The 20,136-nt window shown below is 37.2% G+C and overlaps 1 protein-coding gene across 1 annotated transcript; it reads left to right on the top strand.

Annotated features, from left to right (window-relative positions):
- Positions 1 to 4,513: 4,513 nt before the first annotated feature.
- Positions 4,514 to 20,136, top strand: AGXT (alanine--glyoxylate and serine--pyruvate aminotransferase). The gene is made up of 11 exons (XM_015813725.1): positions 4,514 to 4,678; positions 6,187 to 6,379; positions 9,084 to 9,148; positions 9,295 to 9,395; positions 10,804 to 10,874; positions 12,228 to 12,312; positions 14,148 to 14,243; positions 15,271 to 15,340; positions 16,919 to 17,014; positions 17,591 to 17,719; positions 18,220 to 20,136. Exons 1-11 carry the CDS (start codon positions 4,514 to 4,516, stop codon positions 18,325 to 18,327), a joined length of 1,179 nt encoding a protein of 392 aa, XP_015669211.1. The 3' UTR covers positions 18,328 to 20,136.

The raw sequence follows: 20,136 nt of genomic DNA on the forward strand, positions 1-20,136 counted from the left end.
AACAAGAGACAGATCAATGGATGCCTGTACAAGAGGTACAGTGGTGGCGAACCTTTGGCACGCGTGGTGCCAGAGGTGGCACTCAGAGCCCTCTCTGTGGGCACGTGCACCGTTGCCCCAGTCCCGCCTCCCCTGCGGCCCCCTCCTCACCAGCAGCCCCCCCCAGGAGAGTCACCCGCAGGCACAGAGCAGCGCAAAGGACATGGCAGCTGGGCAGAGGGCGTGGCCACCATGGCGCTGCAGTGCTGCCTGGGTGATCTGCGGAGGGTGGTGGAGGCGGGTGGCCCTGTGGGTGGGTGGGGTTGGGGCAGGGCAGGGGCAGAGTGGGCAGGGGGCGGAGTGAGCCAGGGCCAGAGGGGCAGAGTGGTTTTTGGGCATTCGGTCTCTAAAAGGTTTGCCATCACTGGCATAGTACATAAGTATAGTTCCATTTTTCTTTACTCCATCAAATAGATTTGCTAGAAGTCATGTATGCATTTCTTATACCCACCCCCATTTATCACATGACAGTGATCATCTCTTTGTTTTCTTCCAAACTTAAATGTTTGCTTAGCTTCGAACTTACTTTGCACTAACAAAGAAGTGCAGAATAAGAATGGAATCAATCAAAGGGCAGTTAATCACAGAGGAGACTGTAAGGAGGCAGCTGGTCTAAGTAGTGAATTGTTTAGAAATCATAGTATTTTTAGAACAGCTTTTTTACGACAAAAAACAAAGGAAGATTTGAGCTGCCCTAGAAATTGTTACAACCTTCCTGGGATATGTATAGAGTTGGGAATATCACCAGACAAGATTAAGGACATTCTAATGTATTAAAATACTTGTATTTGTCTTGCAAGCAATTTGAGTTCTTCCTCACGGCCATATTAACAAACTATCTTCCAGTCCTTGAACTACCCAGAAAATACACTAATCTAAATTACCCTTCATTGACAGATGAGCCCTATTGTACTTATTGTCCTTCAGGCTAGCAAATGATTCTGTCCCTACAGTTTTCATGTGGGATACGTTAAGTGGAAGATTTTGCTTCTCCTCTCCTGGGGAGGGGGGCATAAATAATCTCTTTAGAATACTGTAGGGCAGGGGTAGGCAGGTGCCTGGGACGGAGTGTTTGATACCTTCTAGGATGCCTGACTGACACATTGCAAGCACAGAAGTGCTCCATGCCTGTGACCCTACTTGGGCTATTTTTGAACAAGGCTCTAGGACTCTAGACCCATGTTTAGAAATAATTTGAGTGATATGTGACAGGTGCAGAGAAGGTGCTTGGAAAACATCAGAGTAGCTCCTTCCTGCTTCACCCCATACTCTTCTCCCATGCCTGCAACCTGTCACTCAGTTGTGGAATGTAATGGGACAAAGTAATCAGTAAATGCTGCAAGGGAACAGCAATGCTGCTGACAAGTAGAAATAGCTTATTGAAGTTTAGGCAACATGGCATTATGCCAGCATAGAAATAGAAACAAGAAACAGCCATGCAAAACTCCTTATGATTAAACCTGTAATGCACTCATTGGTAATAGTAGAATATAGCTGGCAGAACCTGGCTCTCTTTGGTAGTTCAAATAATGTTCTAAGGCAACAGGGTCTATCAATATCTTTTAGCACTAAACTCGTACATAGAAATATGACTTTAAAACTGAAACAGCTAAATACAATCTTATTCTGTCTCTGCTGTGGATTGGGAATAAAACAAAGGCAAGAGCATGGAGAAATGTGATTTAAAAATGGCATGCGGGGCATTATAAATAAGGGGTGGTGAGAATGAGCTTTTTGGAGACTCTGAATTGATTCTAATAATGATGGCCACTGGCCCCTTCTATGCTCTTATGACAAGCATGTCACAAGTAGATATAGGAGGGGCGCTTGTTGGAGATGCAACTACAGTAGTAGGAACTCTTTGTGACTTTATCCTGTTGATACCAAAAGGAAAGGAACTCCCTCTTTGCTCCTCTCCTTCTCTCCTTTTAATTTCTCCTTATTAGAAAATTGATACTCATAGGCTCCCTTCATTCTGCTTCTGGATCCAACCCTCTCTTTGTCCTTTCACACTGCAACTCATCCCAAATCTATCCATTGTTGTTCAGACTGGTTTTCAACTTGTGTTTGGCATTTTTCTGATCATCATTGGATAGTCAGATTCCCTTTGAATACACTGACAAAAGATACTTGTGTAAAAAAAACACCAGAGAATTTTGACTAAGGACTAAACTCACCAATCTAGCCATCAATCTAGTCATCTAGTCAAAACTAACTTCTAGCCCAACAAATTCTTACTTTGGAATTTTCCATTATGCTAAACCCCTGGTTTACCTTATCTTGTCTAGCTTCTATAGATGAATTAGAAATATGTGGCCCAGGATTTTGACTTTTCCATTTTTTATTATCCTTACTCCTCCCTTTCTCTCTCTCTTTTTCTTTCACTTTTAGCTGATTCCATACTTGAAATTTCAACTAGGTAGTAAGGTATCTGTGACTCTTATATGTGTCTATCTAGTTTATCTGAATGGAAAATTTGCACCTACAGCAGAAGGAGACCTGATTCTGCCTGAGAGAAAGATGCCCTCAAGAGTTGGTTTACCATACTATACTAGGAAAGAAGATTGTGGAACAAGAATAATTCTGTCAAAATGGACAAATCTAGATGTAACAGCAAAACAAGCTAATTAATTGGTTTGGGAAATATGTAATGAATGAAAAATACAAAAATTCAAGTGAGTAAACACAGTTTGTAATCACAAATCAAAGAAGCAGGAGAGGTTCCTGGTTCTCTTTCCCCTTCCTCAACCATTGAATAAATGAAATGTAATCAACAACTCCAGCTGCTATGACAAGAAAATGAGACAATGGCATAGAAGACAAATTCCTGAATCAGTATCTAACCTGGACAAAACATACCCTTCTTGCTTTCCAGTACTGTAAATGTGATAACAAAGAATATGAAAAATAGAACAACCCAAGTGATTTCCTGACTTGTAATATTTCATCCTGAAGTACTACGTGTCTGAATGACCAGAAATAGTATAATTCACATTTTATACAAACAAGATTTTATTTATATGGCTACCCACTTGGCAACCAACTCTAGAGAACTAGTAAGTTAAACACGTTAGAAAACACATTAGCCATAACAAAGCTAAATATAAACATATACAGCACCAGAGGTTCACTTGTCCTTCTCTTGAATTATCCTGTGTGAATTGTCTGCAGCGAGTTGTCCTGCAATGAGTTGGCCACGGCGAGTTGTCCCATGATGAGTTAGCTGCACCAAGTCGACCAGGGCGAGTTGGCCATGTCAAGATGGACGGGTTGAGTCAGTCTCAGTGAGATGGCCATAATGAGTTGTCCCATTTCAATTATGTCTATCCACACAGTGTCCTTGTGCGGAAGATGACAATGTAGAATTAAAGAGTTGAAAGAGGCCATCAGGAATAACCCCTAGATTAACGTGACCACAATTTAGGAAGGTGTTGCCAGAAACTAGTGTTTACTTCCAGTTTCCAGCACATAGCAAACAATGGGTTTGCTTAACAACCATCACAAAAAAGGTCATAAAGTTGGGTCCAGTCACATCATAATCTAATTTATAACAGTCATGACTTAAGACGGGTGTCAAACTGCCGGCCCACAGGCCGGATGCATCATAGAGAAACCACGCCCACCCCATTGCCATCAATGGCAAAAAAGTTGTGATACATCACGTCACATGACATTACGAGTTTGACACCCCTCACTTAAGACCATGATTGCCAGAATCAACTATGGTTGTAAATCGAGGACTATACATGCAACATTTTCTGTTTTATCTCAAGCAGAAAAATGCCTTAGGCTAGTCCTTCTGAGGCCAGAAAAAGCAAACAAGGAAAGCTATTTGTTAATCTTTTATTAAACCTGAACTTTCTGCTTCTGGCAAACTATTAACAGAAGATCCCTTAAGGGACGCCAAAAGGAAAAAAAAATATTAAAAATTCCATAGGTTTTATTTTGGGTTCAGGGATTTAAACCATAGTCAGAAACAGAATGATCCAGTAGCTGTGAAGGAAGCAATGTCTAAGTAGGGTAGACAAATAAGTGCTTTGCTATGTTACCCAAAGAACCACAAAAAATATCAGAAGCAGAAATATGTTTGCATGATATTTAACTTTCCAGATATTAACAGGTGCAGAATTCTCAGGCCAGAGAAGCCTAAACAGAGCTGGCTGGAGAAAACAGAAGGGCAAGAAGCAGGTTATCAGTTTGTTGCTGTTTCTTAACTGAATTTACTATATATATTAACAGGAATCTGAAGAACACTGACAGAACAAAAGAGACTCAATAGTGAGGTACTGGAAGATTTTTCAGAAGACTAGAGAAAGGGGAGTGTTGCAACATTTATCTAAGTTTTGTTTATTTTGCTTGACTCTAACAACCCTTCTATTTAAGGTCAGCGATGGGCAGTTTTTTCCTAGTACAGCAGGCAATAGGTTGGTGTCGTGTTCGGCTGCCGGTTGTTGTGACTCAGAGATTGTGTACCATGTCTTCTCAAAGACATTGGATGTCTCCCCCTGCATCTCTACTACAGCCACTATCTGTCCCAGACAGGTTATTACTAGGACCCGGGCCTTCCAATTCTTCTCCACGGGTCTTATTTGCAAATAGCCGACAACTCATAGGACATCTACACAAAGAGTTGATTCAGGTAAGGACTGCACTTCCAACTTCTCCTAAGATCAGCAGGAATCCTCCATCAATTTCCACTCCCTGCTTTGTATCCTGAGATACCACACTGACAGATGTTTATTTACTTAATATTAAATTGATTTGTAATCTAATAAAGCTCACATGCTCTTAATTCCATTTTATTTATAGTATTAATTAAGCCAAAAACAAAAAAACCAACTAATGGCAAATGAAAAGCTGGAGTTTTTAAAATGAAATGTTTGATATTTAATTTTTCAGAGCTTTATTGAGAACATTCCATAGGCTTTTGTTTAATTTTGATATTCTAAGTAACAGTTTATAAATCTTCAAGGAAAACAGCTCTTTAAATCGATTCAACAGTTGCTGTTGAGATCTTCATTCTTCCATATGTCAGTGGAAAAAAAATACCCTTTTCAGTTCTATTGCCTGGAAAGGGTTAGTTTGTTCAAGGCAGTGCTCTCAGGCTTAATAGCAAGCATGCACAGTTCAGGTTAGAAATTTATAATCTCTCAGATAATCTGGATATGAGATTTTATGGATCACGCATTGTCGATATGTTTCGTATTGAAGTGTCCTGAAAACCCATGTAATCCTAAATCCTCAGACACCTTCTTCCATACCATAATTGCAACTTTGATTGAATTCTAACATTTGTCATTTACCCCTCATAGTAAAACAGAATTACTGCTTATTATAAAAAGAGAACAACCAGTAGACTATTTGATGAAAAGAAATACAGAGTGAAGAATAAGACTTAACATCTGGTTGCATCATTATACTGTACCTCAGCTTTTCTAGCTTCATTTTCTCTGGCCTCATCCTGGAACTTAGCTGCTGGATGGCCCAAGACTGGAGAAATTGATCAGCACAATTTCAGAATTCTTTCAACTTCTTTGTTCTGCACTATGTCTGATCTGATCAATGATCAGAAATCTGATCAATGATCATAAAAATTACAAAAACCTGTATCAGTAAAACAAGACTTAATCATGTTTGCATCATTGTTCATATCACTTTCATTGCAGCTACATAGGAGCACAAGCCCTAACCTTAAGGGAATATTTTAGGTTTTAAAGCAGCTGAACATAAAAACTATCTGTTCTGTCAGGATATAGGTGGAAGGGGAGAAAATATAACTTTTACCAAAATTCCTAGGTAACACAGTATAATTGTTGTAAGCCATCCAGAGTTGTGTTTTAAAATGGGAGGCCATATAAATCTTAGAGAGAAAATAGGCTGTATTGGTTCAATTTTCCCCAGATTCACACAGCACTAGAATGGAGAAAGTTGATGAAGGATTATTAATTTCAGAGACATTTTGACCACAGTTCTATTTCTTCTAGCTATTGGCTTTTTTCTTAAAACAAAGTATGTCTAAAACAAATAACTTTTAGTTGATAGAACAACATTAGTTAGTTTCTCCTATACATGTTACTCTCAGATGTAAATACATTAAACTACGATATCCCTGAGGGGGAAAAGTCTATTACTTCTTCTTTTTCTCAGATAATGGATGATATCAAGGTGGGAATCCAGTATATATTCCAGACACAGAATCCTCTCACACTGGCTATCAGTGGCACAGGCCACTGTGCAATGGAAGCCGCCTTCCTGAATTTGGTGGAACAGGGAGACAAAGTCTTAGTAGCGGTGAATGGATTTTGGGGAGAACGAGCAACTGACATCGCAAGCAGACTTGGTATGAACTTGGGAGCCTCTTGTTATATATTTAATAGCCAGCTTCTTTACTGCTAGATGCAAACTGACATTTCTTTCCTTTTCTACTGAACCATGTCACTTACTCTCACTGAAATGCCAACTGGCTGCATTTTACAGAACAACCATTATAGCAATTTAATCTTAAATCCCCTTTGACTTTGAGCATACTTCTAGTCACAGCCATCCTATGAAAAACCCTTCTGTGTCTCTGATGTGTACCATGATGTCAATTTATGTTTTTACAATTTCACTACACCCAACAAGTAGTTGCTGCATTTGTCCCATATAAATCATTCTGAGGGAAACATAAAAGATATGCATGAAGCTAAGCATTTCTTCATTAAAAGGCATGATTGTTATAAATAATTTATTCATTATTTTATTAATTTGTTAAAATCATTTATTTTTTATTTTTTGATTATTTTAATGGACTAGGTCAGGCATGTCAAACTGCTGGCCCGCAGGCCGGGTGGGTCACACAGAAACAGTGCCCACCCCATTGCTGGCAATGGGGAAAAAGGCGTGGTATGTTGCTCAACGTCATGTGACATCACGAGTTTGACGTACCTGGACTAGGTAATAACTTATTCAGTAAACCATGGTTAAAACAAATCATGGCTTACTATGTATGTATGGGCCCAAACAATTTCAGAATAATTAATAAGAGATTTATTGTGGCACAAAAATCCATAGACTAAAACAGTTTTCCTTAGTTTTGTCTTGTAGATACACTGGGCTACATCTGCTTTATAGTTGGGAAAAACTGGGATTAAAGATTATAGGGTGGCACACATGAAGCACAAACAGCAATACTGTATATAAAACAAAAACCAATCTCACAGAATTATCCAAGTATAATGAAATATAATTTACATTACACTTGGATAAGCCATAACACTTTCCAGGAGTACAAAGAATGAGAATTTTAATAACTTCATAATACCAGTAATAGGTATATTATTACATGGTTTTCTTGTAATGTATTAACCTAACTAGGTCCTAGTTCTCCTTTTGGAATAATCTGGATTTGGCAGGGTAAGGGTCAAACTGTCCAAAAGGCCATTCTTGTAGTTACCAGCTGCATGAACAACTTAAATGAGCTATTTAAAAAGTCCAGAACACAAACAAACCCGTATGTTGATGCAAAAGATAGGCTTAAATCATATTGTCCTTGTGGAGGTCCAGATCCATAGCCAATGCCAGTAGCTTCAAGAAAAACGTCCATTACCTTGAACTGGATCATTTCTTCTGATGAAGATCCACAAATGTAATAATCTGAACTAGCATCGTAGCAGAGGGCAAACAGTTAAATCCCTCCCCTATTCCATGCTAGGATCTTGATCAGTGATACCATTTGTTAAAATTCTTTAATACAATTATTTTTTTTAATCAAATTTTATTATTTTTAACAGAATTCAATAATAATCATTCAACAAAAATGTGTCATCTGAGTATCTTATTCACTAATACAAATTAAGTTCCTAATCCCTAAATATTTTCTCTAACCGTTGATAAAATAGGTTCCACATTTGAAAATATTATGTTTCTTCTTTTTCTTTCAACCTTAAAGTAAGTTTGTCCATTTCCGCACAGTCTAGTATTTTTTTATTATTTCTTCTTCTGGTGGTATTTCATCGTTCTTCCAATATTCTGCAAATATAATTCTTGCCGCTGTTATCACATGTAGAATCAAATATGTACTTTGCTTATCAAGTTTTTCTGGCATTATACCTAGTAAAAAAAATTCAGGTTTATAGTCTATGTGTTTCCCTAACATTTTTTCTAACCAAGTGTGATTATTGTCCAGTATTGCTGCTGATCAGCATACTTAACTCTGAAACAAAATGAAATAATAGTCTATTTTGGAAAAACTACATTACTGATTCAATCCTCTAATTGTGTGATTCAGCCTTTATGTGTAAGAACTTGAATTGGGTTAAAATTCCTGATGGAATAACATTAAGATTACTGTAAGACTCTTTGCCTTTTCTTAATTTAGAAAAAAGTCCTTTTGCTTTTTAAATAATCAGTGAGACATTTTAATAATTAATTCCCCCCCAACCCACGTATAATGATAGCATATGTTGGAAGGTCCCATGGAATCTAGCTGGACTTTGACAGGTCAGTGCTATGTGTTCAAGTTAATATATGACCCATAGCAAACAGTGACTCTAAAATAGTTGGTTGTGCTCTCCTACTGAGATGTGAAGTGACTATAGTCTCCTTGTTACTCAGGAATGCTAATCCAATCCAAATCCTTAATCTCAAAGGCTGAATCACACAATTAGTAGATTGAACCAGTAATACAATCTGGCTAGTCCAAATCACTGTAGCACAAGTTTGCAAGGTTTGGCGAGAAATATTTTGTGTTCATTTGTCACATTAGCATGCACATCTGAAGCTCACTGTTTAAGAAAAGGATTTTTACTTAAGAAAACCCAACCTCATTAACTTTGAATTTCTAAAGGGATATTAAGTAGACAATTTCTTTTATTTCAGTTCATAATAAAGTGAATTCCCATGAAATGAAGGGATTGTCAATACTTTATGTGATATCAAACACATATTTGTTTACTTTTTTCTGAGCGTTAATATTTTTCTGAAATTTTAAGAGCTGCTTCTTTCTTTGCTTTTAATTCCATATTATTATTATGCTTAAGAAACATATTATTTACTCCCTATAGGAGCTGAAGTACATCAATTGGTAAAGGCTCCTGGAGAATATTTTACTTTAGAAGAAATAGAAAGGGTGAGTTGTGGGCAAGTATCAAAAGTATATTTGGATGTACCAGGGACAACCCATAGAAATTCATCTTCCTACTTACTAGAAACATGCTATTGACTTGTTTTTGCTTTGCATGATTTTTTTTCTTTTTCTCTTGATGTGCCACTTAGGGCTTGATGCAGCATGCTCCCTTTTTATTTTTCATCACACATGGAGAATCTTCCACTGGAGTAGTTCAGCCACTGGATGGCCTGGGAGATCTCTGTCACAGGTCAGTGAAGGAAGAAAAGACAACACCATTGGTTTTAGAACTATAGCTGAAGAGGGACCTGGGAAGTACTGAAAATCTATTGCATATGTTTGTCATTCAATACAAAAGTATTTCAGCTAAATGCTTGGCTTTAACAATAAAATAAAAACAGAAATCATATTACAAATTAGACTACAGGGGAGTATAATAGTGACACTTATTGATTGGCTTGTAGGCTACTTCAAGGTAGCTTACATGTTAGAGAGTAAAATAGCAAAATTGTAGTAGTAAAAAAAGATGAGCCAAAGAAACAATAATACACACAGCACACAGTGCATATATTAATGTGCGGAAAAGATAATGCAACCATACACCAAATGAGATCATGATCGGATTTTTTTATGACTAGCAATTGTGCTTTTTAAAATTCAGCTTCTAAAACTGTTGGTCATAAAAACTGTACAATGATAATTTATGTTGTTATTGAATTTCAGTGAAGTGGTCTAAGGAGGAAAGGTGGCTTGTATGGGCACATCTGACATTTAAGATGTCCTTACTGTATATATAGTGCATCCCTATGCACTATATATGATTAATGAAGAATAACTCTGTTATTTGAGAAGCATAATAATAAAGTATCAGAAATACAGGGGTTTTGGGGTCCTTGGTGCTCTCTGAGGTTGGTTTTTTTCTTAAAGACATTTCATTACCAAACATCCAGGTAAACAAAATGACAAATGGACAAAATTTCACTTTTACAAGATTGTCTCAAATATATAGAAATAAGAACAGTTTTACTTTTAGCTACAAAATCTACAACAAACAGGCAGGCTATGATGAGGAAAGACAGATTCGGAGAATGCTTCGTTTTTCTCCTCCGTTTATTTTTTGTTACAAAATGCAACTGTTTGTTCAATTAGAAGTATACTTCTCAAAGTTGCTCAATTGTATAGAGGAAGAATATGGAAGTCTTGTACCTTTTCTTCTATGAGTAATAAAATAATCCTGGGAAAGTAATTTTCAGTCAACCCCTCCCCCCAGCCAACATTGCTCATGAGACAAGAGTTAACAGCTTTCCAATATTTAAGTACAAAGCACATCCAAAGGAAATCTGTTAAACATATAATTTAAATTCTACCAATCTTTATTAAAAGTCAGTGATAGTTACTTGATAGATCACCAATATGGCTCCTGCAGCATCACCAGCTGGCTACTATCAATCCAAATATTTAAAAATTAATGTTTTAATTTTTTTCAATTAAAATGGCTGAAATTCTACCAGATCTGAGTTTTCAAACTTTCATTTTTAAAAACATTGAAAACAATTCATTTTTTAAAACTGAAATCTGCAACATCATGTAAAATCGTATGATATTGATCGCTTTCTAGAAAAATAGTTGATCCTTGATACATTCTTTCATTGTTTTAGATATAATTGCTTGCTACTGGTAGATGCTGTGGCATCATTAGGTGGCACTCCAATACTTATGGACCAGCAAGGTGAGCAAGATACAGCAATCTGTCCTGGTAGCATGAACATTTGTTCCTATTCCATAGCATTAATTTCTGGATTTTTTCCCAATGTAGAACTGAATTTTACTTCAGAATTATTTGACCAATCCTTTTTAGTTAAATTTCATACTAGAAGATAAGTGTGAATTTGCTCAGAATATACTTTGGGCATGAACTCTTTTAATTGCAGAGTAACAATAGCAGAAAGAATTTAAAAAGAAATATTACAGGAGACAATTCTACTTTAAATTATAGCCATGGTATATGAAAAATCCCTGAAGATCCCCAAACTGTTTCCAAAGCTCTTCCATTTCCTAACCAGTCCTCTGCTCCTAATTGGGGAGCCACTGCCTAATAAGGCAAATAACCCCATTTCATGAGAAAGATGCCCACTTCATGAGGAAGTCCCACTGTTACCATGTGGTCCATAAGGCACTTTCCTGCAGCCACTGATATGTAGTTATTAAAGTATTGGACTAAAACAAGGAAGATCCAGAGACAAGTCTACCGTTAGCTATTGAATAGCTTCTGGCCAGTCAATCCCCCTCCTACCAGTGGTGGGATTCAAATATGTGAACAACCGGTTCTGTGTGGATGCGGGTTCTGGAAGTCCATTCTGGGCCTGGGCAACAAAAAATTAGCTACTGGTTCTGCCGAAGTGGTGCGAACTGGCTGAATCCCACCACTGCCTCCTACCAATTTGCTTCAAAGGGATCAAATGAAGAGATATCCCCCTGTAAGTCCCCTTAAACTCTTAGGCAGGATATAAATCTAAGAAAAATGTTGCCCTTGGACCAAAATACAGATTCTCCTCAGGCATACCTTGCAGAGAGTGATAAGTAAATCTAAAACTAATTAAATCTGAAGCTAATGTTTAGGTAACCCAAAGAGGTTCGTTCACTGGGAATGAAGGAAACAGATGGTTAAAGATCATGCTAGTTGATTCATAGAAATGACAACTGACAATACTACAGGGTTATCAGGTTGATGAAAACATAATTACATGAACCAATAAGGGCCCCTCCTAAAGAGTCTAGAGGGTTATATTCTTTTTTAAATTTGCTCCTAGACCTTGGCATTTGTGGGAAAGATGTTGATAGCTAAACCGGTTTGTGCAGTAATGCATGCCACATAATACCTTATATAAAATGAACGCCGCATTCCAACAAATCAACTTCACATTGAATTCTAAAATTAGCTAGTCTCACAAAATGCTGGTAGAGACAGAAGAAAGTAGAAAGCAAAAACCCAAGGGTTTTTTTATGGTAAATTTATTTCCTGCATTAATAACAGTGATTCAAATGAAGAAGCTCCTAACAAATTTTCTTATTAAATGCACAGGTATTGACATTCTGTATTCTGGCTCCCAGAAAGTTTTAAGTGCACCACCTGGTGCTTCTCCCATTTCTTTCAGCAACAGAGCCAGGTAAGGAGATTTGCCTATGAAACATATGATTTTCAAGTAGTCTATCTTTCTGGGACAAGACATACACTGAGTAAGAGAAATAAGAACATATTTATTTCATTATATCCACTGAGCACAAAGATATATTAGAAACACAATTGCCAGAACTGAACATATCTGGAAGGCAGCACCATGTAGATAGCTAGAGAAAACTTCCTCAGAGCTTTATACAAAAATAAAAGATAATCAGCAGCTTCCACAGCTATATGTCCAACCTATTCTACAGGCATGATGCTACAACAGAGAATCTTATTGCAACATGGTGACACAGAACCTATTGTGAAAAAAGAGCTAGTTTGGGGTAGTGGCTTAAGACAGCGGCCCCAACCTTTGGGGCCTGATGGCCTGGCTGGGGGAGAGAGGGTAACTGGGCCGGCACACGCATGCAGCCCTTACGCAAGGAGCAGGCCAGCACACACATGTGAATGCCCGCTGGCCTGCCCCCCCCCACAAGTTGAGTTGTTCATGTGTGCGCGTGCATTCCAGCCAACCACTTACGTGGCCCAATTCCAAATAGGCCATGGCCCAATAGTGGGCTGCAACCAGGGGTTGGGGACCCCTGGTTTAAAGCATCAGGGTAGAAACCAGGAGACCTTGAGTCTCACCGCTGCAGGAAGGCGGCAATGGCAAATCCATTGGTCTTAGCATCTAAATCTCAGAGTCCAAACATCATGCCTTTTTGTAAACCTTAAGCAAGCATTTTACCAATTAATAAAGCACCTCAGTACACAAAACAGTGTATCTGAAAATCTCAGGAGGTATAGTAGGAACATTCTATTTGATTGCATAGATTCTGTTTCCAAGACTGTCACAGATTTTAGCAGTTGCAGGCAGGTTTACAATTTTTGACTTTAACCTGCAGGGTTGTTTCCACTGAGTAATAATACTATGTTTCAAACTGTCCTTGGAAAATGTATTGTCCAAGCTCAGAATGCATACAAGTACACACATAACATAGATGCAGAGCAAGGTATATTCATTTTAAAATATTCATACAGCTTTTGCTTCCTGAATTAGCAGCAGTACCAAGGACCTACCCAAGAATTTATTTGTATCCCACCTTTCTTATTTTTATAAATACATCCAACACACCTTTCTCCTTCTATTTTCCCCACAACAATCCTGGGAGGAGGGTTGGGCTGAGAAACACAGCGACGGTCCCAAAGTCACCCAGCTGGCTTTCATGACTAAGGCAGGACTTGAACTCATAACCTCCTGGTTTCTAGCCTGGTGATTTAAAAACTAGACTAAACTGGCTCTCCTGCATGATATGAATGTTAAGAACTGGAATATACTGTATTATGTTAAATTGCTGGCAGTGGTACAATTACTGCATTTTCTCAGGAAACTTTCAGGTCCAAATGTTACAACCTTCTCCCCCACCGCCCCTCCCCCCATGTTTGACATGCAACTTTCAGACATATATTAAGTGCTGAACATAGCAAGAGCATTTACTAAAAACTCCCTTTTTACAATCCTGTAATCCCTTAATTCGGTGTACAGTAGGGGCAACTGGATGAAGCTGAGTATTTACTGGCCGATACCTTTCCTGACCCCACAGGGTGTTCACAGATGATTTTTTTTCTTTGTGCCCTAGATGACAAACATATGCTGCTACCTAGGATTGAATGCTCAACCTTCCAAGTGGAAGGCGAGCATCTTCACCACTAGGCCACCACGGCACTCAGCACAGACCATATACTATGAACCATTTAAAAATAAATAAATGATAGACAATGGCTCCACTTTGAGGGTGAATTTCCTGAAGCGCTAATCAAAAATTTTCATCTTGCCAGAAAGAAGATTCATACTAGGAAAACAAAACCAATTTCCTTTTACCTGGATGTGGAAGAGCTATCTACATACTGGGGCTGCGATGGTAATCCAAGAAAGTGAGCATTTATATAGCTCTTCTACTTTGCTCTTGAGAAAATGGCTTTCTTGTTTCCTGGAACTGGTCTGGGAACTCATCTGTTATGTTGCCAAATGAGAAAATGTTAAATAATACCAGCATTTTGATTACAGGTAGTCCTTGACTTACAACAGTTTGTTTAATGACTGTTCAAAGTTCAACGGCACTGAAAAAAGTGATGACCATTTTTCACAGGACCTTTGCAGCGTTCCCATGATCATATGATCAAAATTCAGATGCTTGGCAACTGGTTTATATTTATGATTATGTCCCAAGCTCATGAGATCACCTTTTGTGATCTTCTGACAAGCAAAGTCAATGGGGAAGCCAGATTCATTTAACAACCAGGTTACTAACTTATCAGCTGCAGTGATTCACTTAACAACTGATGCAAGAAAGACTGTAAAATGGGGCAAAACACACTTAACAAATATCCTGCTTAACAACAGAAATTTTGGGCTCAACTGTGGTCGTAAATCAAGGACTACCTGTCTATCGTGAGAATGCAGGAAATGATTTTATAGAGCTAAATAATCAAAAGCTTTGATCTCTCAGTCCTGCCTTTCTTCACATTTTCAAAGCAGTCTCCCTTGTTTTGCCTTGAAAATGTGCAAGTTGCATGACTCAGCTTCACATTTTTAATTCTTAAATTATGATTCTTGGAGTCTTCCTTTGGCTATGAAAGCTCTTTAGTTGAATTTTAGTTAAACAACCCAACCTACCTCAGAGGCCAATTGCTATGGGAAAAGAGGAAGGAAGAGTGTTATGTGAATGATCTCAAGATTCTGAAGGAGAGGCAGAATATAAATCTAATGAAAAAAATCACCAACAAACAAAGAAATATCTGTTTAACTGTGACTTTATATATTTAATTGACTTAAAATTGTTCTACTTTCATTCCTAGTCTTGTTTTAAAATTAAAACTGGCAACAGAAAAGATTATAGCTGGAATCTCTTCATTTGTTTCTGTATAAGCTGCTAGATGTATTATATGCTGTTTTTTACAGGTATCATCATACTGCACCTATCAGCACATTCTTCTGCTTGCGAGAAGCTTTGGCAATTTTCGCAGAAAAGGTCAGTTGCTGCAGGCACTCTATAATATTGAAAATAGTATTTTTTTAAAAAGAAAATGTTACTATTTTATACACACACACATTGGTGTATACATCTGTAACATACTGTGGGAAGTCAGAGCCCCAGAGAAGGAAATATTAAAAGGGCAGAAATATATATTTCCTCAAAAGTATTTTAAAAAAGCAGAAACCAACTTTGGCTCCAAATCTCTCTGCCCCAAGCAAGACCTAACCCATACAAATGCAGATGTAAAACCATTAGAAAGTTGAAGCCAGAGCAATCAAGAAGACAAAGAGAAAATCTGNACAGATATCAAGGCCTAGAAAAACACTCAGAAATAGCCTCAAAGTTCATGCCACAGGAACAGGAAACTATTCCAAACAGGGCTAGAGGGGGTATAAAAAACCTTCTACCCATGTGCTCACTCTCTTTCTTCTCCTCTGCTCCTTCTTGCAAGGACCATCTTTCTTCTGCAATAAACTGTAACCTTCTTCCCAAAGCAGTAGCCATGTTTGCTTATTTATTCCCGGCTTGGATGAACCAGGATGAAGACTTACTTCTAACAATACTTAATCCTACTTAAGCGGGCAGTTCAAGCTGGTGGTCATTCCCCAGGGTTTGGTCATCTCCTTTATATTATTTAATATCTATATGAAACTGCTGGGATAGGTTATCAATTGGTTCAGAATGAAGTATCATAAATATGCAGATACCAGTTCACATCACCACCCTGGGTTGAACTGCAGTGACTCTAGAAATCTTGAACTGGCACCCCGAGGCTATATATCTGATTGTGGTAAAATAAAGTCCTTGCAGTGCAGCACTGAGTTATATTAGGCAAAGTGTTGCCAAAATAGAATCTATCTCTTTTGTGAACATTTAGGGTCAGTTAAGGTTCATCGGGGCAGGGGTGGAAATGCTGCAAATGTTTGGAAGCTGTTATTTCTGCCAAATTTTTACTAAGTACTTACTGAATGGCTACTTTGAGTCTGTAAACAATGGTACGTGAATATTATGTATTCAAATATATGGAAAGATGTTGTGCTTAACTTTGTACCATAGAGGCTGTATTACCTATAGTTCACTTATAGAATTTGACCAGAGGTGCTTGCATTTTTTTACATACAAATGTGTTAGCAAGGTTACTGTTTCCCCAGTCACAACATGTGGTCATGAAACAAAATGGCTATCTTTGAATTCTGGTAGCACAGGCTGCATAAAGAATGACTTCAATCAATACTGGATGAAATCAATTCAGATTGACATCAGTAATACAGTTAAAACTTAAATATTCTGGACATAGGCAAAAGAATGAATCATGAAGACAAATTCCTAAGGCTGGGAAAAAATTTAAGGCAGTTAAATAAGAGCCAATAGAAGACAAAGTGGCTAGAACGATCTATGATCACTTATAACGTAAGGAACAAATTTCTGGGAGACAGTCCAGGCAAAATTATGTCCATCACATCCTTAAGATTGGAAACTTAACTGAACAACAAAATGCATAACATAAATATATTTTTAGGTTTTTTATTTTTTTTTTGTATATAGGAAAATAAATATTTTCATTTTCTACAGGGACTAGAGACATCCTGGAAGCTTCATAAAGAAAACAGCCTCTATCTCTGTGCAGGACTGCAGAAGTTAGGTCTCAAACCCTTTGTGAAAGAACCAGTAAGAATGAAATTAATCACAAATGTAGCATATGGATCAAACTAATTACTCATTATGAAGTTTTATACGTGGAAGACTGTTTAGGGTAAATTTAGATAACTGAGAAAGTAGATAATAAATTGATTGCTACGAAGACAAAATCAAAAATGGAAATCAGAATTAAATCCTTGCCTCGAATACTGTTTCTACCCATACTTGTTTACATAGCAGACTAGAAAAAAACCCTACATTTTTCCAGACTTTAAGCCAGAGAAAAGAGATCATACTGGAGGTATGAATACTTATTCCACTTTCACATCTTGAAAATAATTTTTTGTATGGTGGCAAAACCTGATCCAAAAGTGTATAAATATATGCACGCTATTTTCTGAATTTACCCATTCATTAATATAGAATTGGTTACTTTTGCTAAGAGGCTTCTCAAAAGTGAGCGTGGGAAACAGACATAAAGCCAGAACTAAAGAATAAATTTCCTTTTAATACTATTGCTACAATTTCCTTCAAATTCTGGAGATAAAGTATTATTCAAATACCCAAACCACCTGAATGGCTGTTTTGCTTTCTTTCTTTTCTAAGGATGCAAGACTTCCAACAGTCAACACTATCTTTGTGCCCGAGGGATATGATTGGAAGGAAATAACTGAATATATTATGAAAAATCATGAGATTGAGGTGTCTGGAGGCCTGGGTCCTTTAGCAGGCAAGGTAAATACAGGGTCATGGAGAGAAAATAGTGAATCAGATGTGGTTGCCTGGTTCCTGAAGAATAATACTTTATAAAGGTTGCATTAAACAGATTGAACTATTAATTACAAATGATATAGCCCAAAGATTTAACATTAATGGTATGGCAAAGGCTGTAAGTTCATCTTGTCTGTGAAAAAACGGCATGTTCTTTAGAATATAGCAATCTTTCTGATGTTGAGATTTTCTCTATAAACAATGAAGAAGCTTAAAGCATATTACCTCAAACCATTTCTGTGATTTAAGAGTCTCAAAGATTATCAAATAATAAAGTATCTAATAATCTGTAGCCTGTATGAAACAGCATGTTAGTACCTGAATTTAGTACGAGAGAAATTATTATACATATATAATAAAAATTATAAATATTATTCTAGTGTACAGGTAAAATTAAGGGAAGAGGTGGCTGGAGTTTTCCAGACAGTCACAAAACACTTACTTAAATGTTTTTTTATCATCAGGTTCTTCGCATTGGACTGATGGGCTATAACTCCACTAAACCCAACGTTGACAGAGTCCTCCAAGCCATGGGAGAGGCCCTCCAGCACTGTCTCAAGAACAAACTCTGAGTTCCTTCTTTTCACTTTCTCATTCTTCAATCTGCTTTGTGTAGAGGCAGCCAACCAACTGTTCTCTTCTACAGTTCATTTGTCAAGAGAGCAGAGTTAATGAACCAAGGTACTGGAGAAGCTTTCTACACAAGTTTCTTAATTGCATAATTCAAAAATACATATGTAGCTACAGGTTACATTTTACACAAGGATAAAAATCTGTTTTCATTTCAATTAATTTTTACTCACTAATGTAATCAAATTATATTCAAATTACTAAATGGGATTTGGCTTGTTGTCATTCCTTTTGCATCTCTGCACTGAATGTATAGTCTTGTGCAAAGTGGCTAATGTTTACATCATAGACACTTTGAATAGCATGCAGGTGTATCTATACCAATTTTTATTTTTCCTATTATAGCTTCCTGTTTTTGATTGTGATACTGACTCTTCTAAACTTGAGTAAATTATTATTGGAAATTGTTGTACATGCAATACTGAGATACACCTCTTTCAGCTATAAGTTATAAGTATGGAAAGCCACCATTGTGACCGAATGAGTGACACCAATGGAGTTAACTTGGAAAGATAACTTGGAAATCATCTGCCCAGCCAGACTCTCTTGTTATTCAGAAAGCAGACTAAGTTTGAATCACTCAGTGGTTCATTCCCCATATCACCTCCTGCTTCTAGAAATTTTGCAATGATAGAACAGTTTCTAAACAACTATATGGCATTTGTCATAATATTTTAAAAAATATTTTAAACTGTATCTGAATATTCAAAAGTAAAAAGAACCTGGGAATAAGAATTATGATAAACATCATCCAGCAAACTTACATTAGATAACATTCCATATAAGTTACAACAAAATGCTGCCAAAGAAAGAATGTTTTTCATTTATTAAATATGTAGTTTTATTACTCTCCAGTACCAACTTAAACATTTTCATTTTTTAAAAAGTCCAAAAAACTTTGAAAGAATAGAAGGGCATAGTTTCCCTTGAAATCCTGGTGATTACATGTTCTTACTGAAATTGAAATTTTATTTATAACCAGTGACCAGCAAATTAACTACAATTAAAACAATCTGTACATAGAAGCATGTTCAAAATACAGTAAGAGCGATAAAATCACCAAATGGATGTGCCAGTTAAAATTTGCAAAAAAAAAAAAAAGAGAGAGAGACTAAGCAAAATGAAATAAAGACACGCCTAAAGACTTCTTAGTGACAGCATTACAAGATTTGAGCTTTGTTATGGCAATAATTGCTGATAAAAACATGGCATTCTGTTCATAATCTCAGGCTTCTGGTCTGGGAACAGAAAATATGCCATGTTCCCTCATGGAAAACATGATCTCTACTAAAGAATAGTACAGACACAATAGCATGTAAGTTGCATAGAAGGGACAGTGAAGAAATATATACAACCTCATTCTGATCACAGGGCCAATTTCTCCCAATGAATGAAATTTTATAAAATCTGGGATCCTATATTGCCCTGAAGTGAGCCAAGGAAAAGGCTCTGTAGTGTGCTAAGTAGGCTACATTGAACAGGGTGTTCACAGGTCAAAAAGGTTTCCAAGGAGGAACTCACTCCTGTAGATTGTAGCGCTTAAGTCTGTCTGGTATGTGATGCTGAAGATTCTTTGATGAATCTTGGCTTTTACTTTCTCTAGGTGTAGAAATAGCAAAAAGCAGATACAAAATTGCAGTAACACTGGTGACCTAAGATACTTACCATCCATCTTGATGCACAGTCTTCAAGGAGAATTCGTGGGGCTAATGGGTCGTGGGAAAAAAGTTTGTAGTCATATTGCTGTTGGG

Source organism: Protobothrops mucrosquamatus, unplaced genomic scaffold, assembly GCF_001527695.2.
Source record: "Protobothrops mucrosquamatus isolate PMUCROS unplaced genomic scaffold, P.Mucros_1.0 scaffold183, whole genome shotgun sequence".
NCBI lineage: Eukaryota > Metazoa > Chordata > Lepidosauria > Squamata > Viperidae > Protobothrops > Protobothrops mucrosquamatus.